The sequence below is a fragment of the Brassica napus genome, chromosome A9 (genome assembly GCF_020379485.1).
Source record: "Brassica napus cultivar Da-Ae chromosome A9, Da-Ae, whole genome shotgun sequence".
In the NCBI taxonomy this organism is placed as follows: domain Eukaryota; kingdom Viridiplantae; phylum Streptophyta; class Magnoliopsida; order Brassicales; family Brassicaceae; genus Brassica; species Brassica napus.
In genome coordinates, this window is record NC_063442.1 from 37,810,903 (window position 1) to 37,830,538 (window position 19,636).

The following is a 19,636-nucleotide window of genomic DNA, read 5'->3' on the forward strand; positions in this document are numbered from 1 at the left end:
TTTCTAAAATTAGGTTCGCATGAGCTTTGCATGGAGGGAGACATTTTAGGTTGTTGAATGGCTGAAACTTCTCTAATCAAATATTGGATTTGAGATTAAAAATTATTCACCACAAGATTATTTGATTATGTCTTTGTCCTGATCAAGAGGTGTAGCTTCGATTACTAAAAATAAGAAGTAACTTAAGGATGGAAAAGTTAGTCTATTATAATTTTATTAATTTTAGGAGAAATTCTTGGGTTCACCCCCTAATGTGAACCTCTAGGTTCACCAACCAATAGTGTTTGAGTATTTGATATTTGATATCTTTTAAAAAAGGAAATAAAATTGAATTTTCAAATATGATATAGATTTTTAAAATAAAACAATAAAAATACATAAATATAGTTACAAAAAATAAATAAATAAATATTGTTAAAATGTTAGCAAAATACTAAATCCTATACCCTAAATTCTAAACTCCAAACCCTAAATTATAAACCTTAAATCTTGGATAAACCGTAAACCATTGGAAAATTTTAAACCCTAAATCATACATCAAAACCAAAACTTAATAAGACTAAACCCTAAATCCTAAACCCTAATCACTAAAGCATAAACCCGTGGATAAAGCCTGAACCCTTGGATAAATCATAAACTCTAAATTAAAAATATTTAAAATTAAATCCTAGAGTTTATGATTTATCCAAGGGTTTAGAATTTACCCAAGGGTTCAGAGTTTACCCAAGGGTTTAGGGTTTAGTGATTAGGATTTAGGGTTTAGTTTTATTAAAATTTAATTTTTAATGTATAATTTAGGGTTTAAGATTTTCCAATGTTTAAAGTTTATCCAAAGTTTAAGGTTTAACGTTTAGGGTATAGGGTTTAGGATTTAGGGTATAGGGTTTAATATTTTGCTGAAGACTTAATAATATTAATTTATTTATTTTTTGTAACTATTTTTATGTATTTTTATTATTTGATTTTAAAGATATAATCTAATTTGGATATTCAATTTTATTTTCTTTTTTAAAAGATATCAAATATCAAATACTCAAACACTATTGGTTGGTGAACCTAGAGGTTCACCCTATGGGTGAATCCAAGTATTTCTCTAATTTTAGGATTAGAGAGAATAAACAACTTATTTTGGGATTTTCATTCCTAGTACTAGTTTTACGTCCGAATTTCGAAAGTAACGAAAGTAAATGTTTCTAAAGCTTCTCATCGAGAGTTCTCATCTTCTTCAACCCAAATTAATCGGACACTACAACATGTAACAAAGGTAGCTAAGCTAGTGGTAGTAAGAAAATTGTGTCATCTATGGTGTTAGTCAAACATGAATGGTATTATTCATTCAGTTCATGGACATCTTTTTAGACTATTAACAAGTTCATGCGCAGTTTTAGGTGTGAGATTATTCTGAGTATTTTTTTATAACGATAATACTTGGGGGGGTTGACCCAGCATTGTAAAATTGAAAGCTGGAATCATCTTTTCAGGAGGCACTAAAACTCAAATTCATTTGAGAAAATATAATTATGTCCTATATATTAAATTTTGGTCAACAAAATGAACTACTATACTATACATAGGAATGTTATTACACTCGTATTTATACCTACCAGAACGAGAAAGCGGGGTACATTTTAAACATCGCCTTGATAAAAGAAACATCGGCGTGATTCATGCATGGTCGTACATGTACATACATCATCTAGATCAGTATCATATGTATTTGATTACTGAAGGTTCGTTGAATGTTGACAAGTCCCGGGAGCACAAGGAAACAAATGCATGGTTTCATCATCAAATATATGAAACTTTCATGCATCAAATATATGAAAAATGCACAATTATTTTGTTTGACGTAGGACATGTATCCGAAAACATTTAACCAATAATGATTGCGATAGTATATTTGTTCGAGTTATCAAGGTCTATCAAATAATTATGTAATCAACATATATACTTTCAGCTTCATTTTGATGACAATTCAAAAACTTATAAAAAAAAACTCACATTCCATTAATATATCCTTTCCAATCATCTCGAAATCCATCCGTACATGTATAAAACCTAGAACATACATCATACATATATGGTCGCTTTAGGCATTATACGAGTGATATTAATTATTTATTACATCCAAATCATTTAATCAGTAGTAATAATTCGACAATGGTGGCGGTTGGGGCGAAGTGTCTTCCTCGTTAAGTTTCACCTTGATACCAAACGTCTTAAAAATAGTTTTCAAACCATTAAACACATCATACGTATTACTGCTTAGATTCTTCCCAACACTAATCCCAGTCTCCACTTCCTTCAACAGATTCTTATCATCAATATCATCCAAACAAGTCCAATGGTACCCCATGATCGACATTAACTTCTTCTTACACGTGAAATAGTTATGAGCCAACGTCTTTACATCTTTCCCCATAGCGTTCCAAAAATCAGTGAAATCTTCTAATGCGTACTTCAAGTTTTTTTCGCAGCTGTTGACCACTGCAGCTGCGGTTGCGTTTGATTTGTGTTTTGGTTTGATCTCGGAGAGGAAAACCACACTTCTTTTCACAGAAGATTCAGTCGCAGCCGCTAACGCTCGGATCAATTCGATAGGGTCATCGGTAGGAACGTGTTTAAGGGTTTTACAGCATGGACTTGTGTTTGTTAGGACAACAGTGCATATTCCCGCGACTGCTTTTGCATGCGGTGTGAAAAGGTAGTTCCTGCGTTTGGCTTTGGGTGCAGCGGTTGCTGTTGTGGTGATGAATAATAAGAGAAAGGCTAGTTTGATCGGAGTGATCATGATCGGATGTTCTCCTATGGACGGAGAGAGAAAATGACCGGAAAGGAACGGATCCGGATGAACGAGAGAGCTTCCGATATAGAGAGATGCATGTTGTAGATAATTTATAGTTCATCTATATTTGGTGGTAGATATTAAATTTGTTTTTCAATGTTCTAGGTACTTAACATATGGTAACGAGGGGTTTGCGGGTTAATTTCAGGTGAAACGGCAATGTTTCAAATTTAATATTTTTTGCTATATTTTCTTATTATCGTTTAAAAGCAAATACGGATATAACTGAAGTAGTTTTGCTGTTGGAAAAGAATAATTCAAAAAAAGTCTTGAGAAAAAATCGTTCAAAGTTTATACTCTTTCTGAGGGATGGGCAGAAAAAAAAGCAAATTGAACCAAACCGACCCAAATCATACCAAAATATATATTCCAATTATTTAGTTAAAGATTTTATCAATCCAAATAGTTTGGTTTGGTTTAGTTTTAGACCGAATCGTAAAACTATTAAGATTTAACATATTTAACAATTTAATAGAAACAACAAAATACAATTTTGTACATTTTACTTATAAAAGAATAGAGCAAACCAAAAAAAATAGAGAAAAAGACTAGGATAGCACCAAACCAAGTTTTTGTTCCCAAAATATCATTCAAGACTCAAAGTCACAAAAATAGGTTTCATTAAAGAGTTAAATATACACTTATACCCCTTGGGTTAATTAATCCAAACCTTAGGGTTTAAATTTAAGGGGTGGGGTTTTGAAATTAGGATTTTAAAATTGTATAAAAAATAAATATTAAAATAAAAGATAAAAAAATTTTAAACAAAAAGTATTTTTAAATTATAAAAAGAAAATTAAAAAAAAATTAAAAAAAAAATTTCAAAAAAAAAAATTAAAAAAATTTCGAATCTGAAAACATATAATCTGAAACTATAAAAAAAAATTCATTTTTTTAATTTTTATTTTATTTATTTTTATTTGTTTATTTAATTTTAATTCAAGGGTATTAGGGATATTTTACCCTTTAATAAATGTCATTTTTATGACTTTCTCTTTCTAGTGTCATTTTTGAGACATAAACTTCAAAAGGTGCTATTATTGACAATTGCCAAAAAAATATCTATAATATTTATATTAGATAGGAAGATAAATAATAAAAAATTATTGAATTACATATCTTTAAAATACAATGTTTTACTTTAAGTTTAAATATGAAAAATTAACAATTTAGTGTCAAATGATGATTTGTTTTTAGTTTTGTAAATTATATTTCGTAACCGAACTAGAACAAAACTAAAAACTCACCCGGATAAACTAAACAAACATAAACAAACCGAACAAAATCTAACTGTACACAAACTAAACATGGTTGAACTAAACAAACACAAACAAAATCGAATAAAATTTAACTGAACACAAACCAAACATGGTTTAACTGAGCAAACACAAACCAAACCGAACAGGACACAAACCAAGGGTAAAAATCTAACTGAACACAAACCAAACGTTGTTAAACTGAAAAAACACAAACCAAACCAAAAGAGCTCACATGATACTACTGGTCGTGAGATGGACACGTGTCCAAGCCGAGCCTCATGCAAAAAATGAGGTGTGTATAAAAAAAGAACAGGAAAGTCGATCGTCTCTCTTGGGCGAATCGTTGGTGGGGACGCGGGAAAATGCAGGAGGACGAAGCCAAGATCTTGCTGGGCTTTCCTCCCAACTCTCGTCCAGGGGCGGATCTAGAACTAGATTTAATCGGGGGCACATAACATTTTGTCACTATATTTATTTTTTTGATGGGGGCACTATCACTAATTTTGCTTAATTGCTTAAAGAAAATGAAAATTTAGTTGGGGGCACATGCCCCCGTATCATCCTTAGTACGTCCGCCCCTGCTCTCGTCCTGATCCTTCTCAGGTTCTTCTTCTTCTTCTTCTACTACTACTACTTTCTCCCCATCCATCTTCGATTTTGGGCTTTGATTCTACAATTAGGGATTTGGCTCGATCGATCGCTTGGTATGAGAATTTCGAATTCTAGTTGGGATTTTATAGTATTTGATTTATGATGATTGGGGTTAGGTTAAAGCAGCGTACCGGAAGAAAGTGTGGGAATCACATCCTGACCTGTTCCCTGATGATCAGAAGCTCCATGCTGAGTCTATGTTCAAATCTGTGAGTCTTAATCTTCTTAAATTGAGCTTACTCCTTTTAATCTTTCTTATCTTCTCACAAGATAAAAAAAAAAATCAATACTTTCTCAATTTGTTTGCAGATATCTGAAGCTTACTCGTGCCTTGAGTCAGGTAATTAATTTACTCAAATTTGACCTTTCCTTTGAGCTACATTTCTAGCTCACTTGGTCTCTGTTTGCAGGTGATGTTAAAGGCCAACACTATTCCAGATCAGGTAAACAGTAAAAAAAAACGACTCAAAACACTTATTAATATGTGTTATGAGACTAAGGCGTCGTGTGTTACACGTTAAATAAGGTATGTATTCGAGGGTGGTCAAGACGGGAGTCCCACGGACATATGCATATGCCAAAAGAGGTAACGCGTGGTTGATCGGTGCGCCTTTTCTTTTGATCGTCCTTGGAACCATCGGCCTTGGTGGTGTCAAAGCTAACAGGTCACTCTCTCGCACTTGGCTATACTCTAAAATTGTATAAAGATACTAATGAGATTTTCTTAAATAAATATTTATAATCGTTGGTGTGGCATGTGCAGGGCATACAATATGCAGAAACAGACGTTCCCCTCTCATAATCCGTTCCTCCCTTGATTCATTCAGAGTCTTTCTTTCAACAAAAAAACATTTGAATCAGAGAGCAGCCAACAGGGATGTCAAGTTACAGGAATTTGGGTTTTGAAGTCCGAGGAATTTGGGTTTTGTTTGGAGATTCCTATACTTGTAATTTTAATGGCATACACAAGACGGCAACTTCTGTACATTGTAGTATTGTATTATAATACTTGATTCATTGACAGATAATGAATGTTGTGAGCGTAGAATAACCTATGTTACATGGTAACGAAAGCGGGTACGTGGAAGCGGAAGCGTAAGGAAGCGCAGAAGCGAGACTTTTTAAAATATTAAGAAGCGGGTACATGTTGGAAGCGTATATCCATATATAAATAAATACATAAATATATATATATATAATATATATTAATTTTAAAAAAAAATAGGACTAAAAATTATATGATTTAAATTTGAAATAATGTATTTATTCATTTATAATAATTTTGAAATGATTTTATATTAAAACTGTAAAAATACACATAAATGAAGTTTACAAAAAAATATTATATTAATTAATTTTATTACTTCATAAATAATTGACACAATATATTTTAATATGTGCTATATCTTTAATAAAAAATCTTAATGCGTAAAGATAATTTATAGTATTATTTTTAATATTTGTATATTTATAATTCAATATTTATTACTATTAATTTTTTTTATTTTATATAGATTAAAACTGTGGTTTTATATTTTATTGATATACATTTCATTTTTTTTTTAAAAACGGAAGCGTGATTCCAAAACGGAATCGTAAGCTTCCAACAAGTTTTTAAAGAGAATATTTTAGAAACGTTTTGGAAGCGAGATTCCGCAAGTTTCCACAAGGTTCCGATTCCGATTCCGGTTCCGAAGCGGGAAGCGTACGTTCGATAAAGCTTCCATGCAACGTAGAGAATAACAATAGGGCATAACACACTAGTAAAATGAAAATGTATGTCTTGACTGACAATTTACTAGAGATGAATTAACTGGAACAGATTGTTAAAGTAGAAGAACGTAACAGAATCCTATGTAACTTAGGATTAGAAAATTTTTTTTTTCCAATAACTGTTCATTAGACAGCAAAAATTATAATGCTTTTGCAAATGTTTTGCCAATCAGTGCAATTTCGGTTTGAATAATTAGTTTTAGGTTACCACAAAAGTACCTCGACTTTAAGGCATCTGTCTGCTTCAAATTTCAAACTTGAGGTAATGACAATTACTAGTCCTTGTATGAATCCTATATAAGTTAGGATTTAGAAAAGATTCTATAGCTATCTATAAGATATAGAGCCTGGACAAACATAAAACATAGGAGTAATATTCATATAAAGAAAATGAAACTTCGTGGTTCAGAGTCTTCAGACTACAAAATAAGACGCAGGTAAATATAAAAAAAAAGAAAACGGGCAAAGCTACAGATATTATCCATCCATATCACAGTAGATATCTCTTAATCTCATTAGACCAAAAGAAACAGACTGCAGCAACGTTGGCGATGCAGAGATTCCCAAATCAACGTTGCTTTTCCACTAACTTGTTTATCCCTTAAGATGATGAAATTGAGCAAATCTCCCTTCTTCTTGAGAGCAACACTAAGGTTTTTATAGAACCCAACCATGTACTAATACATAACCAATAGGTCCAAACCTTAACCATCCCCCCCCCCCCCCCCCCCCCCCCCCATATTTTTAGCCTTGACTCATTTGTCATGAACCGACGATAGTAAAATGAAAAAAGAAAAATAAAAGAAAACCGTGCCTACTACTACTAAGGTAACTAGTACTCCAGACTTCAGATTCATCATAGTTCTGAAGTTTTTAGATATGGAAAACATCCATGTCTTAGTGTGCTCTATATTTGATATTCAAAGTAGTGTACCCATAGGCTACTACTACATCTTCACTTCTTCATGGAACAATATTTCAGGCAACAGGTTGGATACCTGTCACGGTTTCAGTAGCTTTCCTGTTTGTAATCTCTGCAGCAGCAAGGTTAACAGTAATTGGTTTCCATCCTGTTTGATTATAAGTAATCCATTTCTTCCAGGTTGCTGTTATATCCAAGATCTGAACTATGTCACCTATAGCATACTCTTTTAGGCATTGCTTTTTCAGAATCTGTGCAGCTTCATACCTAAATATCATATCCAAAGAAGAAAAAAGAATGTTAAAATGATTCATTAATCGTGAATATTAGCTATAAGGTAAACATTTTTTTACTGACCTGCACTGCGTTGCCATAATCGCCACACGCCCAGAGGATGAGGTTAGAAACTGATGAAGTCTATCCCAAGCTGCTTTTGGGTATTGCTTAGGGTTGCCCCCTAAAGGGTTTACGCAGTTCCATAGAGGTTCATCTTTGACAAGGTAAAGCTTCAGTTTACCCATGTTTACAACCATGATCATTTGGTGCTCCGCTGCACTCTCTAAAGCTTTCTTTATATCAGTACCGTGATGCTTCGGATCTCCATACTGAATGCAATCGGAGATATTAGGCTCGGTGGGACTAACTTTTTCGGTTTTCAAGATGTTTAGAGCATGTAAGATAACCCCTATAAGGCCTTGAACATACTCAGACGGTGGCTGTGGGCACTCTTGTGTTGTTCCCCACGTACCATTGCTGGAACCAGATCCAGAAGTAACCACTGGAGGCTGAGGAGGCGAGACTCCATGAGTGGTTGAGTTGGTGGTGTTCACTGTGGTTGTAGTAGTACTGGTTACTGGGGCGCTACTACTCCGTGGAAGATAAACTTTATTTCCACTGTTTAAGCTAAGAGACGATGATGATGATTCCATCTTTGGTCTGAACTCCTGTCTAACTTGAGGATAAAAATTAGGACGATTCTGAGTTTGAGTTTGGCTTGGATACTGAGACACACTTAGGTTGCTGAGATCAGGTGGAGTCATAAACCTAGGACCGTCATTCCTCGGTCGGAAACCATTATTCATAGGAGGATGCAGATTCTCTGGCCGGTAAGGACGGAAAACATTACCATAAGGCGGTCGCATATTAGGAGAACCTGGCCTAGAAGCATTGGGATAATAGTTAGGGATGCTACCTCCGTTATTCCAAGAAGGATCAGGGTTATGGTAAGGCTGCCTAGGAGGATACGGACCAGGTCTAGGAGCATAGTTGTACTGATTCTGAGGATTACTCATCGCATTAACATTGGTAGTGGGTAAAATGGGAGGAGCAGGTATGGTGGTGGAAGAAGACGGCTCACTGATTCTAAAAAGCTCATGAGGTTTCTTAATCAGCTTCCCTTGAGTATTCTGTTGCTGCTGACGTTGTTGGTAGTTATTAGGCGCTGGAGGAGGAGGTTTTGGAAGGTACTTAGCCTTGAATTTGTTCGAATCCTGAGGTTGGCTTGACGGAACACACTCCTGCGTTGGCGCATTGGCGATAAGCTGCAAGCTTTCGCTTTTCGAGAGAGGCATCCCACCAGCTGACAAGCTAGTCCACAGCCACACGGTCCTCGCAGCGTGAACAAGCGGAACAGAAGCTTTGCGAGGCTGAGCCAAGAGAACGTTGTAACGTCTCAACCTCAACTGGTGAAGAGCGTCTGAAAAGTCTCTATCCCCAGAGATCAGCATGAAGTTCGCAGGCGCAGGGTTATCAAGCGCCCAGCAAAACATGTTCACTAGAATCTTCTTATCACTCGCATCTTTAGCTCCTGAAAAAAAGTATCCAACATAAACCACTTAGCTACATGAACAGTAGAAACCCTAAGTGACAGAGAGAAATAAATATTTTACCGGCGGGGACGTGGTTGAGTGCAATTCCGGTGGAGTTAAGAGCTTGCTGAATCGCCGGAGGGATACGATTCGTATCTCCGAAGGCGGAGATCGAGACTGTGCCGAGATAGTTCATCTTCTCCAGGGCCGAGCTAATGTTCTGCGCGATCCCATGAGCGTCGACGCCTTTGGGGACTTGGCAGTTCTCTATGTCCCACCAAACCGCCGTCTTCGCCCTCACGTACTGCGCTTCGGCCATCTCCGCCGCCGCCACCACCGTCTGCTTGGTTTCGACATCTCCTTCGCCCGCCGCGTTCATCGCCGCAACTTCAGTGCCAAAAGGGCTTCTCAATTATTATTATAGTAACTATTAACCTTTTTCTTCTCGCCTTTATATTATTAAAGTGGTCGTGAGTTTACGGTTTTACCCTTGAAGTAGAGATGAGTTGATCGAGTAGGAGGGTAGTTTCGGGAATTGGTGACGGAGCGTAATGATTGGTGGAGAGACGTGGTGATTGCCTTGTTGGCTTTAGTTGAGTAGTGGTGGATACTACTGTGGTTAGTGGAAAGTCTCCTGCATCGTCTCCTTTACGTCCGTTTCTTTCTTTTTGACGTTGACCTGCCATAGACCTTAGTCAACGCAAGTCTTGGCGTTTTAGTTTTCCACGATGTAACTTTCTTCCGTTTTTCCTAGTTCTTCCAATCAATTGTCATCATGTTTTACGTCCAAACTTCCTCAATGTCCCATCTAATTTTCCAAACGACTATACTTTTTATGTTTACACGGGTTTCTGTTGGGTTACTGAAATTAAGACACCATTAAGAGTAGTAAAACAGTGCTAACTTCTAACAACGAATAGAGAAGATGAGGGAACCTTAACCGCTATAACAGGGCGGTTTCAAGAGTTCAAAAACAACGAACACCAAAGAGTTTGCAACCTTTAGTAATAAACATACAAGCCAAAATATACAACGCAATTTCTACAGGAAGAGTTATGGGTTTCAATTCCCGGAAAAGACGAATCATGCAGAAAATTAGAAAAAATGTTTACAGGAGATCTTCAGCATGGCGCAAGGAGTACCGTCAGGAATGAATCTCATAGAGATACTCAGAGTGATGCAGTCAGACGTGAATCCTCATAAGGCAGGTAGAATTATCGGCTGTAATATCGTCTATGTAATGTTTCTCATAATTTGTAATAGCATAATTAACCTGACAAAAAAAAACCATACAAGCCAAAATATTAAATATAGAACATAATGGTTTCTCTGACTCATTATAATTTGATGAACGAGTTACTATTATTAATAAATCGGGGATGTAGCTCATATGGTAGAGCGCTCGCTTTGCATGCGAGAGGCACAGGGTTCGATTCCCTGCATCTCCACTTCTCTTTTTTCCCCCTTAATTTACATCAAAATGGGCCTAAGGATATTCAGTGAAAAGCCCAAACTAAAACCCAGTTAGTTTTATTTTTGCAAAGGGTAGATACGTAACAGCAGAGTCCAAAACCCTAGCGTTCCTTCTCTCCTACATAATCCTCCTCCTCATCATTTCGCTGTTGTTTCAAGCAAATTAGCACACCGCCGCAAAGATGCAGATCTTTGTGAAAACCCTTACGGGAAAAACAATCACCCTCGAGGTCGAGTCCTCCGACACCATCGACAATGTCAAGGCCAAGATCCAGGACAAGGAAGGCATCCCTCCCGACCAGCAGCGACTGATTTTCGCCGGGAAGCAGCTGGAAGACGGCCGCACGCTCGCCGACTACAACATCCAGAAGGAGTCGACGCTTCATCTCGTCCTCCGTCTCCGTGGTGGCGCGAAGAAGAGGAAGAAGAAGACGTACACCAAGCCCAAGAAGATCAAGCACAAGCACAAGAAGGTGAAGCTCGCCGTGCTCCAGTTCTACAAGGTGGACGGGTCCGGCAAGGTGCAGAGGCTGAGGAAGGAGTGTCCTAACGCGACTTGCGGTGCGGGGACTTTCATGGCGAGTCACTTCGATCGTCACTACTGTGGTAAGTGTGGGCTTACCTATGTTTACCAGAAGGAGGGAGCCGAGGCGTGATTTATCGAACCGGTTGATTGATGATCTCTCTCGATTTCGGTTTGGTAGTTTTATAAGCGTTTTTTGTCTTATTATGTAATGGATTCGTTGTTGAACTGCTTTTGGTCTGGATTTCGTTTTTTAATTATGTTGGAACTTTGATTAGTCTAAAATACATTTCTTGCAATATCTTCAATCATCTCTTATCTTGCTATCCCGATTATGTTTGCGAATTAGATTGAAAAACAGTTTCACGGCAATGCTAATCTGTTTCTGAAAATGTTGGTCATGTTTGAGCTGCATGTTGGTTTCATGTTTGAAACCTTATGGTTTCTCTAATGATTGACATTTTAGATGAATGTTAGTTATGCCGGTTTAGCTCCCTATTCCTCATAGATATGAATCGATCGTTCAAAATCTAAATAGTATTGGGTTCATTTATTCACTAGAGAGACAAAGTAGTTTGTGTTTAAATTTAACACTTATGAATCTAGTAACATTTAGAAGATACACCTAAGAGTTTGCATCGTTGAATATCATGCGAATTTGGATTGCTAATTTGATAATGTTAGAATGCAAGTGTTCTCCGAATACAAGACCTATGCATGTTCCATTAATCTTAATGATTTAAAATGCCATAACATTAATCAGACGAGAGCATTCTCAACAATCACGTCGACGTCCTTGCCAGTAACATTTAACACATGATCGGTCAAAGCCAAATTACATATATACCAAACAAGAATAGTAAGCAACTTCGAAGTTAATGGCTTAACAATTTGAGAGTGTGTTATCGTTACAAGACAAGTTGCGAACAAGATTCAGGTCATTACGTAATTGTCAATACTCAAGGAAAGATGTGATCAAGAATTGCATATTATGTACTTATCCGTTTTTTTTGCTCTCACACTATACACACAACAATCAACAGTTTGTACACAAAATTGTAATCACATATTACAAGCACGCATAATATACACACTCTATCTCAATAAGGACTCTTCTCAGCAGCTTAAGTTGTGTCCGAGTCACATATACAAAAGCAGCGTGGAAGAGATTTTTCGTCATCATCAGTTTCTCCAATTAACATCATAGTATATATCAGCCATCCAACAGATTCCTCAAGCTCCGAAAAGCCTCCGGCGTAAGGCTACAACACCGTTTCTTCTCCAAAGGAACCACCGCCTCACCCTCTCGGTCTACCGTCACAAAACATACCACAACCGCCGTTAAGTTATCAAACGTGTTCAGCCTCAGAGCCTCCATCACGAGCTCTCTCGCACATCTCGCGGGATCACCATGCCTATTCAAGCCGCGTTTTACAACGCTAACGGCTTCCTGGCTCGTCAAAACATCCCAAATCCCGTCGCACCCGATCACAAGAAACTCGTCCTCCTCTGTCAGAGTTATCTGCTTGATCTCAGGTTCGGAGATAAGCGGAGAGTTAGAGCCGTGGGGGCGTTTCATGTCCCAGTCGCCGAGAGCTCGCGTTACAGATAGCTCTCCGTTTAGGTAACCGTCCTCAATAACACCACCAGATTCTTCCACTCTTATTCTCTCAGGTATATTGATCGGTCTATGGTCATGAGACATCTCTATCGCTTTCCCTTTTCTGCAAAGAACAGCTCTGCAGTCTCCAGCGTTTGCAACCATTAAGAGCCTGTTGCACATGAAAAGTATAAGTTATATAGATCCCAAAGAGAGAAGTTTAAAAAACAAACTAAATGGTGGTAACACACACACATACCGTCCGGAGATAAGAGCGGCAAGAGCAGTGGTACCAGAGGAAGAGCTGATGCTGCAATCCTCAGCCAAAGCTAGATCAGCTTGAAGAAACGCATTTCTCAAGGAACTCTTGACTTCTTCCACATAAACACTGTTCACTACAGATGTCTGTGGGAAGTTATCATCTTCAAACAAAAGCCTGATGGCGTTTTGCTTTACGTACGTTGCTGCTTCTGATCCTCCGTGACCATCAAAAACCTAAAAGAAAAGTCAAAGTCAGGTTCTATATTCTTAAATAAAGTATTTTTGTTTGTTATGCAGCAACGATGAGTTACCGCATAGAAAGCACTTGGCTTTGGCAACTGGAATAGACGACCAAGTTGGGAGGATAGATCATCTACGCAAATGTGTTCGTCTTCCATGGATCTCTTTGGCCCTATATCAGCGTAGCTCCCTGACCGGATTGTTGGAACGTAAACCGGGATACTAGAATCAAAATCATCCTCCTGCTTTAGACCCCCAAAAGGGTAAAAATACACAACATAGCAAACATTAATCAGTTAACTGTCCTGACCTAACCGGTAGGCATTCAATTTAAGTTCAAAATTCTTTTAATCAGATACAGATCCAAAAACAGTAATAAAACTCATGCTCATTAGAGAATACCAATAAATGAAACAGAAACAATGAAGACAAGACATACTAACAAACACAATAACTACCAAAGCCAGTTAATTTGCAAAAGATTCGAGACAGCAAAGCATCTAACATCTGCTCCAACACACGCAAACATACACGAACAAGGTCTCGTCCTAAAGCTTAAGCTCCAAGATCGTTTTCGTTTTCCTATAAAGTCATCTTCTTTAACGAATCTAAATAATCACCTTTAATACCAATCAATTCGAGAGTTTACTTTCTAATTATAGACGATTAATTTCAGAGCCCAATTCTCTTTTCACAAAGAATAAAAAAACACAACATTTAAACATGTCGGAGAGCTTAGAACTTACCACCGGAGAAGTCGATAAACCGCCGGAAACCGACGCCGTCGGTCGACGGATACCCAATTTCGGAGAAGAAAGCGGAGATACGACGGCGGAAGTAACCCCGTCAATATCCAGAACCACCGGCAAACTCTGTTGAAACACAACCTCTGCTTCTGCTACCATCTCTCTCTGTTTTTTCACAATCAATTTCACTTTAGCGGTTATAACAAGATCAGCTTTTTACTCAAATTCACCGTTCGTTAACTTGTTCTCGAAGTAGATTTGACAATTTCGAAGTTAGCGTATTTATTTTTTCCTCTCGAAGGCGAAAATTCTCCGACTCCTTTGCCTTCCTCTGTTTTTATATATACGAAGAAGAAGACGAGTTGCGGATGACTGGGTAACCGGTGAGGGATTTGTACACGTGGCGGTCATGTTAGCGAATCAGAGTATCTTATGTGGTTTTTTTATCGGTGTTTAGTTTGTGGATTACACACGGCTAAGACTAAGCCCCTGTTGATGCCACGTGTCGTTATAAAGGAGATTCAGATTTGACGCGCGTACACGAAACGACGTCGGAAGACGGAAACTTACCAAACAAGTGAACGAACAATTACCGAGGACTTCCTCAGAAATAACGGGGAGGTTTCTGTAATAGTGTTAAATAATAAGGGGTGGTTTACGAAATAAAGAACTTTGTCGGCTAGAATCTTTAAAAGGTTTGTCTGTGTCCACACTGGCGTTTCGTGAATTGACGGTATTACCCCCCCCAAAAATAGATCTATCTGGAGTCGCCGAGATGAGTTGGGTCCCACCTTTACCGGTTGGTCATGACACATCATCAGTTGTCTTTTTTTTTTTTGGTTACGTGGTTTAATTTTTGTCACGAATCATTTAGTGGCATTAGCCTCTTGACCGTTTTCATTTGAGACAATTATTTGGAACAAGAGGGAAAAAAAAAACAAGAGGTCCAATTATTTATCGGATAATCTTTCTTTTAGACTCGATCAAGATCTAACGTGTTGTTAAAATGTGAAACGTGTTTCGTGGAAAGTCTGGTAACCAATTAAAAATATTGATCTAGAACTTTTCTTTAGCCCAAAATATACTTCGCCAATAAGAATTAAAAGTTAATCAGCACTACATCAGCATATATGAGTCAGCTAAGCTTATGCTGCTGGTACTATATACCATATGATATTAGATGAGTTAAATAACATCACATGACGCGGAGAATGTCGTCACGTTGATGATGAATGATGAGTGGCGGTACCTAATGGGCCTTAATCTACGAAAACTTAATGGAACAAAATTGAACAACTCCAGCCGATGAAGTATTGACTCATGAATTATTTGAAACCGATTGGCTCAATATATATTTTTCGTTGTGGTCGGTGGATCATCAGGGAACGTTGTTTAATTGGCCTCTTAAGATTAAGAGCGTAAAAGAGCAGACAAAAAGTAATGTATAAATTGAAATATGACGATTATTAAGCAAAATAGAAATATGTTAAATGCAGAGTTAAACGATCATCTTTTATTATTCAATATTTTGTTGGCCATTTACAACGTTGACGATGATGTTTGCTTTCACTTTACCATCCATTATCACGAGGTCTTGCATGTTGGAACCATCAAATAGTACCCGTTAGGTTCATGTATAAAAGATGTGCGGGTTAATTGCCAATCCCTTGGGTGCACAAGCCAATGGGCCTGTGTTATGCACCCAGAATTAAGTCCTCCGTGTATATACACGACCTTCATTACAATATTACCAAAATTAAAAACCGGCCGTAATAGTAACGATGTCGAGCTATTGTTGATAAAAATCATTGCGGTGAGCGTGGATCGAACACGCGACCTTCAGATCTTCAGTCTGACGCTCTCCCAACTGAGCTATCCCCGCAATTTGTTATTAGTGTGAATTATTTTTACTTATCGATTCCGCTCTTACTTCGAAAACCATTTGAAAGTATATTATAGAGATGTATCATAAAGTTCATAAACTATACTATTATATATCCGTATTACAACAAAGCGAGCCACAAATGTGATTGGAGGAGATGTACATTGTTTCTTAATGGGTTTTAAAACTTGTTTTACCAATGGGCGGGCACAACTACACACGCTACACAGTTACCTATCAAATCATAATTAGTACGCAGAGAAAAAAACAACAATACCTCTTTTCTCAAGGACATGACACTAAAGTAAGCGTTGATCTCTCTCTCTCTTTCTCTCTTTCATCTCTTCTTGTCTCAACTATCTCTCTGGTTCTAGTGATAATAAGCAAAACATGCTTTCAACAACTGGGAGAAAGGAGAAGCTCTCCGTTTCCCAAGGCTCTTACATCGAAGTCTCATCCGACGAACACTACTACGCCACTGGCAATGTATGGTACCACGCTCTTCTCCGAGAAAACCTTGCTTCATCCAAGCGCAAGAAGCTCTCTGTTCTCCACTTGAACCCTCTGTCCAACGAAGACTACTCTCCTCCCCTGATCACCACCGCTTTCTACCGTCTGATCCGTCCCGTTCCGCGGCTTGATCCTTTCCCTGAAGTGGGTTTTGAGGAAGGTGACATGATTGACGCTGCTCACAAAGGTGGCTGGTGGTCTGGTTGGGTGATCAAAGTTCTGGATCGTGGTGAGCGTTTCTTGGTGTACTTAAGATTCGAACCAGATGTCATCGAGGTTGAAAGGAAGGACATGCGGCCACATTGGGTTTGGAAAGATGAAGAGTGGTTTCGTTGCGAAAAACGAGTAAGGTCTTCTCCTTTATTATTACAGTTTTCATTTTCGTTGGTAGAGCTGGGCAGTCAGTGTGAACGGAATAAACCAAACCGAACCGATATTTTTGGTTTTTGGTTTAACATCGGGTTGAACTAATCCGATCAGCCAATTTTAAAATTTCAATCGGTTTGAGGTTCAGTTTGGTTCGTCGAACAAGAAACCGATTAGTTTTTGAAATATATTAACCAAATAAACCGATACAACCTGAAATAAACCGAGAAAACCCCTGAAAATCAAAGTTTACATAACCAAATTTTTTTTTTACCAAATTAACTGAATAAACCGATATATAAACCGTTTGCTGTTTAATTCGGAATAGTGCTGGGAATATGAATCATTATCCGCGGGCCCCGCTCCATTTGATCCGCTGCGGACGGGTGCGGGTTGAGTGATTTGAAAAATTTGGTTCGCGGGTGCGGGTGCGGGTTGAGTGACTTTTATGCGGAGCCGGTGCGGGTCAGCCAAAATTCAGTGCGGGTATCCGCCAACCCGCAAAAACTAAAAAAAAAAAAAAAAAATTTAAAAATATTATTTTTAAATGGAAAATTTTTAAAAAATAATTTAATTTTAATATAGTTCAAAAACCGAATAAACCAAATTATATAACCCAAATTCCAAACCAAACCGAAATATAGTTCAGTTTACTTCGGCAGCATTTTTCCCAAACCAAAGAACCCAAAAAACCGAATAAACCAACCCGAAAAACCCGAATAAACCGAATGACCAGCTCTATCTGTTGGTATCAAAACTCATTTCACTATTTATTTTCTGTGGGTGTGTGTGGGTGGGGATGAAGCTATTGACTGAGTCAGAGTTTAGCTCTGGAACGGAGGTGGAAGTGAGAACAAAGGTGGAACCGTTTGGAGATATTTGGGCTCCGGCTATAATCATAAAGAAGAACGAAGATGAGACGTTGCTGGTGAAGTACGGTGAAGAAAATGCATGCAGAAAGATAAACGTTCCTTACTCCAAGATCAGGCCTTCACCACCGTCTTTTGGTTCAAGACCTTTTGGGTTGATGGAGAATGTGGATGTCCTGGTCGAGTGTGGATGGTGTCCAAGTGTAGTAAGCATGGTTCTCTGTGAGGATAAATACACTGTGCTTTTGGGTCGGAACAAGAAGAGTGAAGACTTTGATCACTCGCTGTTAAGACCATCTATGGAGTGGAAAGATGGAGTTTGGCAAACAAAAGAAAAGGTAAGTTGTTACTTACATCATTTTGGAGAATGAACATGCATTGAGAGATAAGAATGTGTGTGTGTGTGTGTTCTGGTTTTTAGGTTTCGGATAGAAAGGAGAGTCCACATGCAGCTGAAGAGTCAACTCGCATAAGGGTAAAAGTGAGGAAGACACGGTCTTCTAGTGGCACTAATGTGAAGAATCTTCCTCAAACTCCAGTTGTGAGTTAGTTATTTCCTTCACATTAGTTTCTCCCTATTTCAACAGTCGCATTAGTTAAGGTTATAACAAGTATTGTGTTTGTTTCTGCACCAGTCATCTGGAGAGATAGCAAGCAAAATGGCTAATGTTGTGATCAGTGAGAACACTCTAGTCACTAAGAAACCGGAGATAGCAGAAAGTAAGTGTTAAAAAATGATAGTTAGACTTTGTTGGAACTCTGGTTGTTGTGTCTTGAAATGAATCTATTCTAAGTTGTTACCTGTTTCCAGCTAAAGAGTCTCGCTCACCGATAGTTCTGGGTGTAGTAGCAACAACTCTGCTGGCAAAACAAGCGGTCAAAACACCTCCCAGGAAGAAACTTAAGACAGTGAAGAGTCAAAAGGGCTCTGAAAATGATTCCGTTGGAGTGAAGGTGAATGTTAGTTTTTTTGGCAGCATTGTTTAACATTGAACTGCATCGGTTATTCATCATCCTGACTCTATGCAGGCACATGAGAAGTCGAATAACAGAGAGAGTGTAAACAAGAGGAAAAGAGGACGACCACATAAGTTCATAAGCAAAGAGCCTAAACAGAAGACTGGTATGTTGTTTTCACTTTGATGAAGTAAAGAAGCGCCATTTTGTTTCTTTGGATTCTTGAAACATTCTTTGGCATAATAACGTGTAGGTGTGGCTGCTAGTGATCCAATGCTTCATAATGCTGTTGTGGAAAAGCACATTGACGTTGTGGAAACTCCTAAAGCGAAAGATTCAACAATGGTTCTACCATTTGTAAAGAAGTCACCGTGTTGGAAGGTTCTTGAATCAATGGAGATCTTCAAAGCTGTGCCACAGCGTCCACATTTCAACCCACTGCTGGAGTGCGAGGAAGAGTCACGTGAAGGAGACGCCATTGGTGCAATGGTGAAGTTCACTGGACTGTTAGAGAAAGTCAGCTACATACAAGTGGACGATTCAGTGACTGAGATAAACAGGATCAAAGAGTGTTTTCTCAAGCTAGAGGAACACGGGTTCGATGTTACCGCACCTTGTTCTCGGATAGACAAGCTGCTGTCCGTTAAAGAAAGCCAGACGCGGGCGTTGGAAGAGTTAAAAGTTGCTGAGAGAGGGATCACAGAGAATGATAACAAAAGAAGGAAGTTGGAAGAAGATATTGAAGAATTGCCAAAGAAGATTGTTGAGTTGCAGAGACAACTAGCATTGGTCAAGCAAGAAAAAGTTACAAAGGATAAGGAGATAGCTCTGATGCAGTCCCACGCAGAGATTCTCGACCAAAAGGTTCAGAATGTGGAGCATGAGTTTAGGGAAACTGTGACTTCCCCATGGTAATAATAAATTACACAATAAGCTAATATAATCTAAAAT

The 19,636-nt window shown here is 38.1% G+C and overlaps 6 protein-coding genes and 2 non-coding genes across 9 annotated transcripts; 4 read left to right on the forward strand and 4 right to left on the reverse strand.

Moving 5' to 3' along the window:
* Positions 1–1,962: 1,962 nt before the first annotated feature.
* Positions 1,963–2,886, reverse strand: LOC106365117 (probable pectinesterase/pectinesterase inhibitor). The gene has a single exon (XM_013804568.3). The coding sequence runs from the start codon at positions 2,789–2,791 to the stop codon at positions 2,141–2,143; it is 651 nt and encodes a 216-aa protein (XP_013660022.1). The 5' UTR covers positions 2,792–2,886; the 3' UTR covers positions 1,963–2,140.
* A 1,448-nt stretch (positions 2,887–4,334) lies between these two features.
* Positions 4,335–5,806, forward strand: LOC106368511 (protein CAJ1). Its single transcript, XM_013808498.3, has 7 exons — positions 4,335–4,510; positions 4,686–4,707; positions 4,872–4,964; positions 5,065–5,095; positions 5,166–5,198; positions 5,282–5,420; positions 5,519–5,806. Exons 1-7 carry the CDS (start codon positions 4,467–4,469, stop codon positions 5,571–5,573), a joined length of 417 nt encoding a protein of 138 aa, XP_013663952.2. The 5' UTR covers positions 4,335–4,466; the 3' UTR covers positions 5,574–5,806.
* Positions 5,807–6,882: 1,076 nt separating this feature from the next.
* Positions 6,883–9,686, reverse strand: LOC125578511. The gene is made up of 3 exons (XM_048741369.1): positions 9,340–9,686; positions 7,808–9,257; positions 6,883–7,717 (listed from the first exon to the last, which is right to left on the reverse strand). Exons 1-3 carry the CDS (start codon positions 9,635–9,637, stop codon positions 7,507–7,509), a joined length of 1,959 nt encoding a protein of 652 aa, XP_048597326.1. The 5' UTR covers positions 9,638–9,686; the 3' UTR covers positions 6,883–7,506.
* A 947-nt stretch (positions 9,687–10,633) lies between these two features.
* On the forward strand, positions 10,634–10,706 carry TRNAA-UGC. The gene has a single exon. It is a non-coding gene; the product is annotated as a tRNA-Ala (tRNA).
* Positions 10,707–10,824: 118 nt separating this feature from the next.
* On the forward strand, positions 10,825–11,572 carry LOC106368513 (ubiquitin-40S ribosomal protein S27a-3). The gene has a single exon (XM_013808500.3). The coding sequence runs from the start codon at positions 10,914–10,916 to the stop codon at positions 11,385–11,387; it is 474 nt and encodes a 157-aa protein (XP_013663954.1). The 5' UTR covers positions 10,825–10,913; the 3' UTR covers positions 11,388–11,572.
* Positions 11,573–12,273: 701 nt separating this feature from the next.
* LOC106368514 (probable protein phosphatase 2C 49) lies at positions 12,274–14,421 on the reverse strand. Of its 2 annotated transcripts, none has more exons than XM_013808501.3 (4): positions 14,102–14,421; positions 13,427–13,600; positions 13,114–13,349; positions 12,274–13,026 (listed from the first exon to the last, which is right to left on the reverse strand). In XM_013808501.3, exons 1-4 carry the CDS (start codon positions 14,258–14,260, stop codon positions 12,468–12,470), a joined length of 1,128 nt encoding a protein of 375 aa, XP_013663955.2. In that variant the 5' UTR covers positions 14,261–14,421; the 3' UTR covers positions 12,274–12,467. The 2 variants fall into 2 exon arrangements, with proteins under 2 accessions (XP_013663955.2, XP_013663956.2); XM_013808502.3 differs by having other exon boundaries at positions 13,427–13,597; positions 14,102–14,420.
* Positions 14,422–15,910: 1,489 nt separating this feature from the next.
* TRNAF-GAA lies at positions 15,911–15,983 on the reverse strand. The gene has a single exon. It is a non-coding gene; the product is annotated as a tRNA-Phe (tRNA).
* Positions 15,984–16,107: 124 nt separating this feature from the next.
* Positions 16,108–19,628, forward strand: LOC125575194 (DUF724 domain-containing protein 7-like). The gene is made up of 7 exons (XM_048741371.1): positions 16,108–16,838; positions 17,665–18,066; positions 18,150–18,269; positions 18,364–18,448; positions 18,540–18,682; positions 18,758–18,851; positions 18,939–19,628. The coding sequence occupies exons 1-7, from the start codon at positions 16,374–16,376 to the stop codon at positions 19,598–19,600; spliced, it is 1,971 nt and encodes a 656-aa protein (XP_048597328.1). The 5' UTR covers positions 16,108–16,373; the 3' UTR covers positions 19,601–19,628.
* Positions 19,629–19,636: the final 8 nt, after the last annotated feature.

Coding starts and splice junctions, on each gene's coding strand:
- LOC125575194 (XM_048741371.1), top strand. CDS start 16,374: ATGCTTTCAACAACTGGGAGAAAGGAGAAGCTCTCCGTTTCCCAAGGC. Junction 16,839..17,664: donor GGTTTCGTTGCGAAAAACGA/GTAAGGTCTTCT, acceptor GTGGGGATGAAG/CTATTGACTGAGTCAGAGTT. Junction 18,067..18,149: donor TTTGGCAAACAAAAGAAAAG/GTAAGTTGTTAC, acceptor TCTGGTTTTTAG/GTTTCGGATAGAAAGGAGAG.
- LOC106368513 (XM_013808500.3), top strand. CDS start 10,914: ATGCAGATCTTTGTGAAAACCCTTACGGGAAAAACAATCACCCTCGAG.
- LOC106368511 (XM_013808498.3), top strand. CDS start 4,467: ATGCAGGAGGACGAAGCCAAGATCTTGCTGGGCTTTCCTCCCAA. Junction 4,708..4,871: donor CTCGTCCTGATCCTTCTCAG/GTTCTTCTTCTT, acceptor GATTGGGGTTAG/GTTAAAGCAGCGTACCGGAA. Junction 5,421..5,518: donor GGTGGTGTCAAAGCTAACAG/GTCACTCTCTCG, acceptor TGGCATGTGCAG/GGCATACAATATGCAGAAAC.
- LOC125578511 (XM_048741369.1), bottom strand. CDS start 9,637: ATGAACGCGGCGGGCGAAGGAGATGTCGAAACCAAGCAGACGGTGGTG. Junction 9,258..9,339: donor ACTCAACCACGTCCCCGCCG/GTAAAATATTTA, acceptor ACTTTTTTTCAG/GAGCTAAAGATGCGAGTGAT. Junction 7,718..7,807: donor ATTATGGCAACGCAGTGCAG/GTCAGTAAAAAA, acceptor TATGATATTTAG/GTATGAAGCTGCACAGATTC.
- LOC106365117 (XM_013804568.3), bottom strand. CDS start 2,791: ATGATCACTCCGATCAAACTAGCCTTTCTCTTATTATTCATCACCACA.
- LOC106368514 (XM_013808501.3), bottom strand. CDS start 14,260: ATGGTAGCAGAAGCAGAGGTTGTGTTTCAACAGAGTTTGCCGGTGGTT. Junction 13,601..14,101: donor GTTTATCGACTTCTCCGGTG/GTAAGTTCTAAG, acceptor GGGGGTCTAAAG/CAGGAGGATGATTTTGATTC. Junction 13,027..13,113: donor GCCGCTCTTATCTCCGGACG/GTATGTGTGTGT, acceptor CATGTGCAACAG/GCTCTTAATGGTTGCAAACG.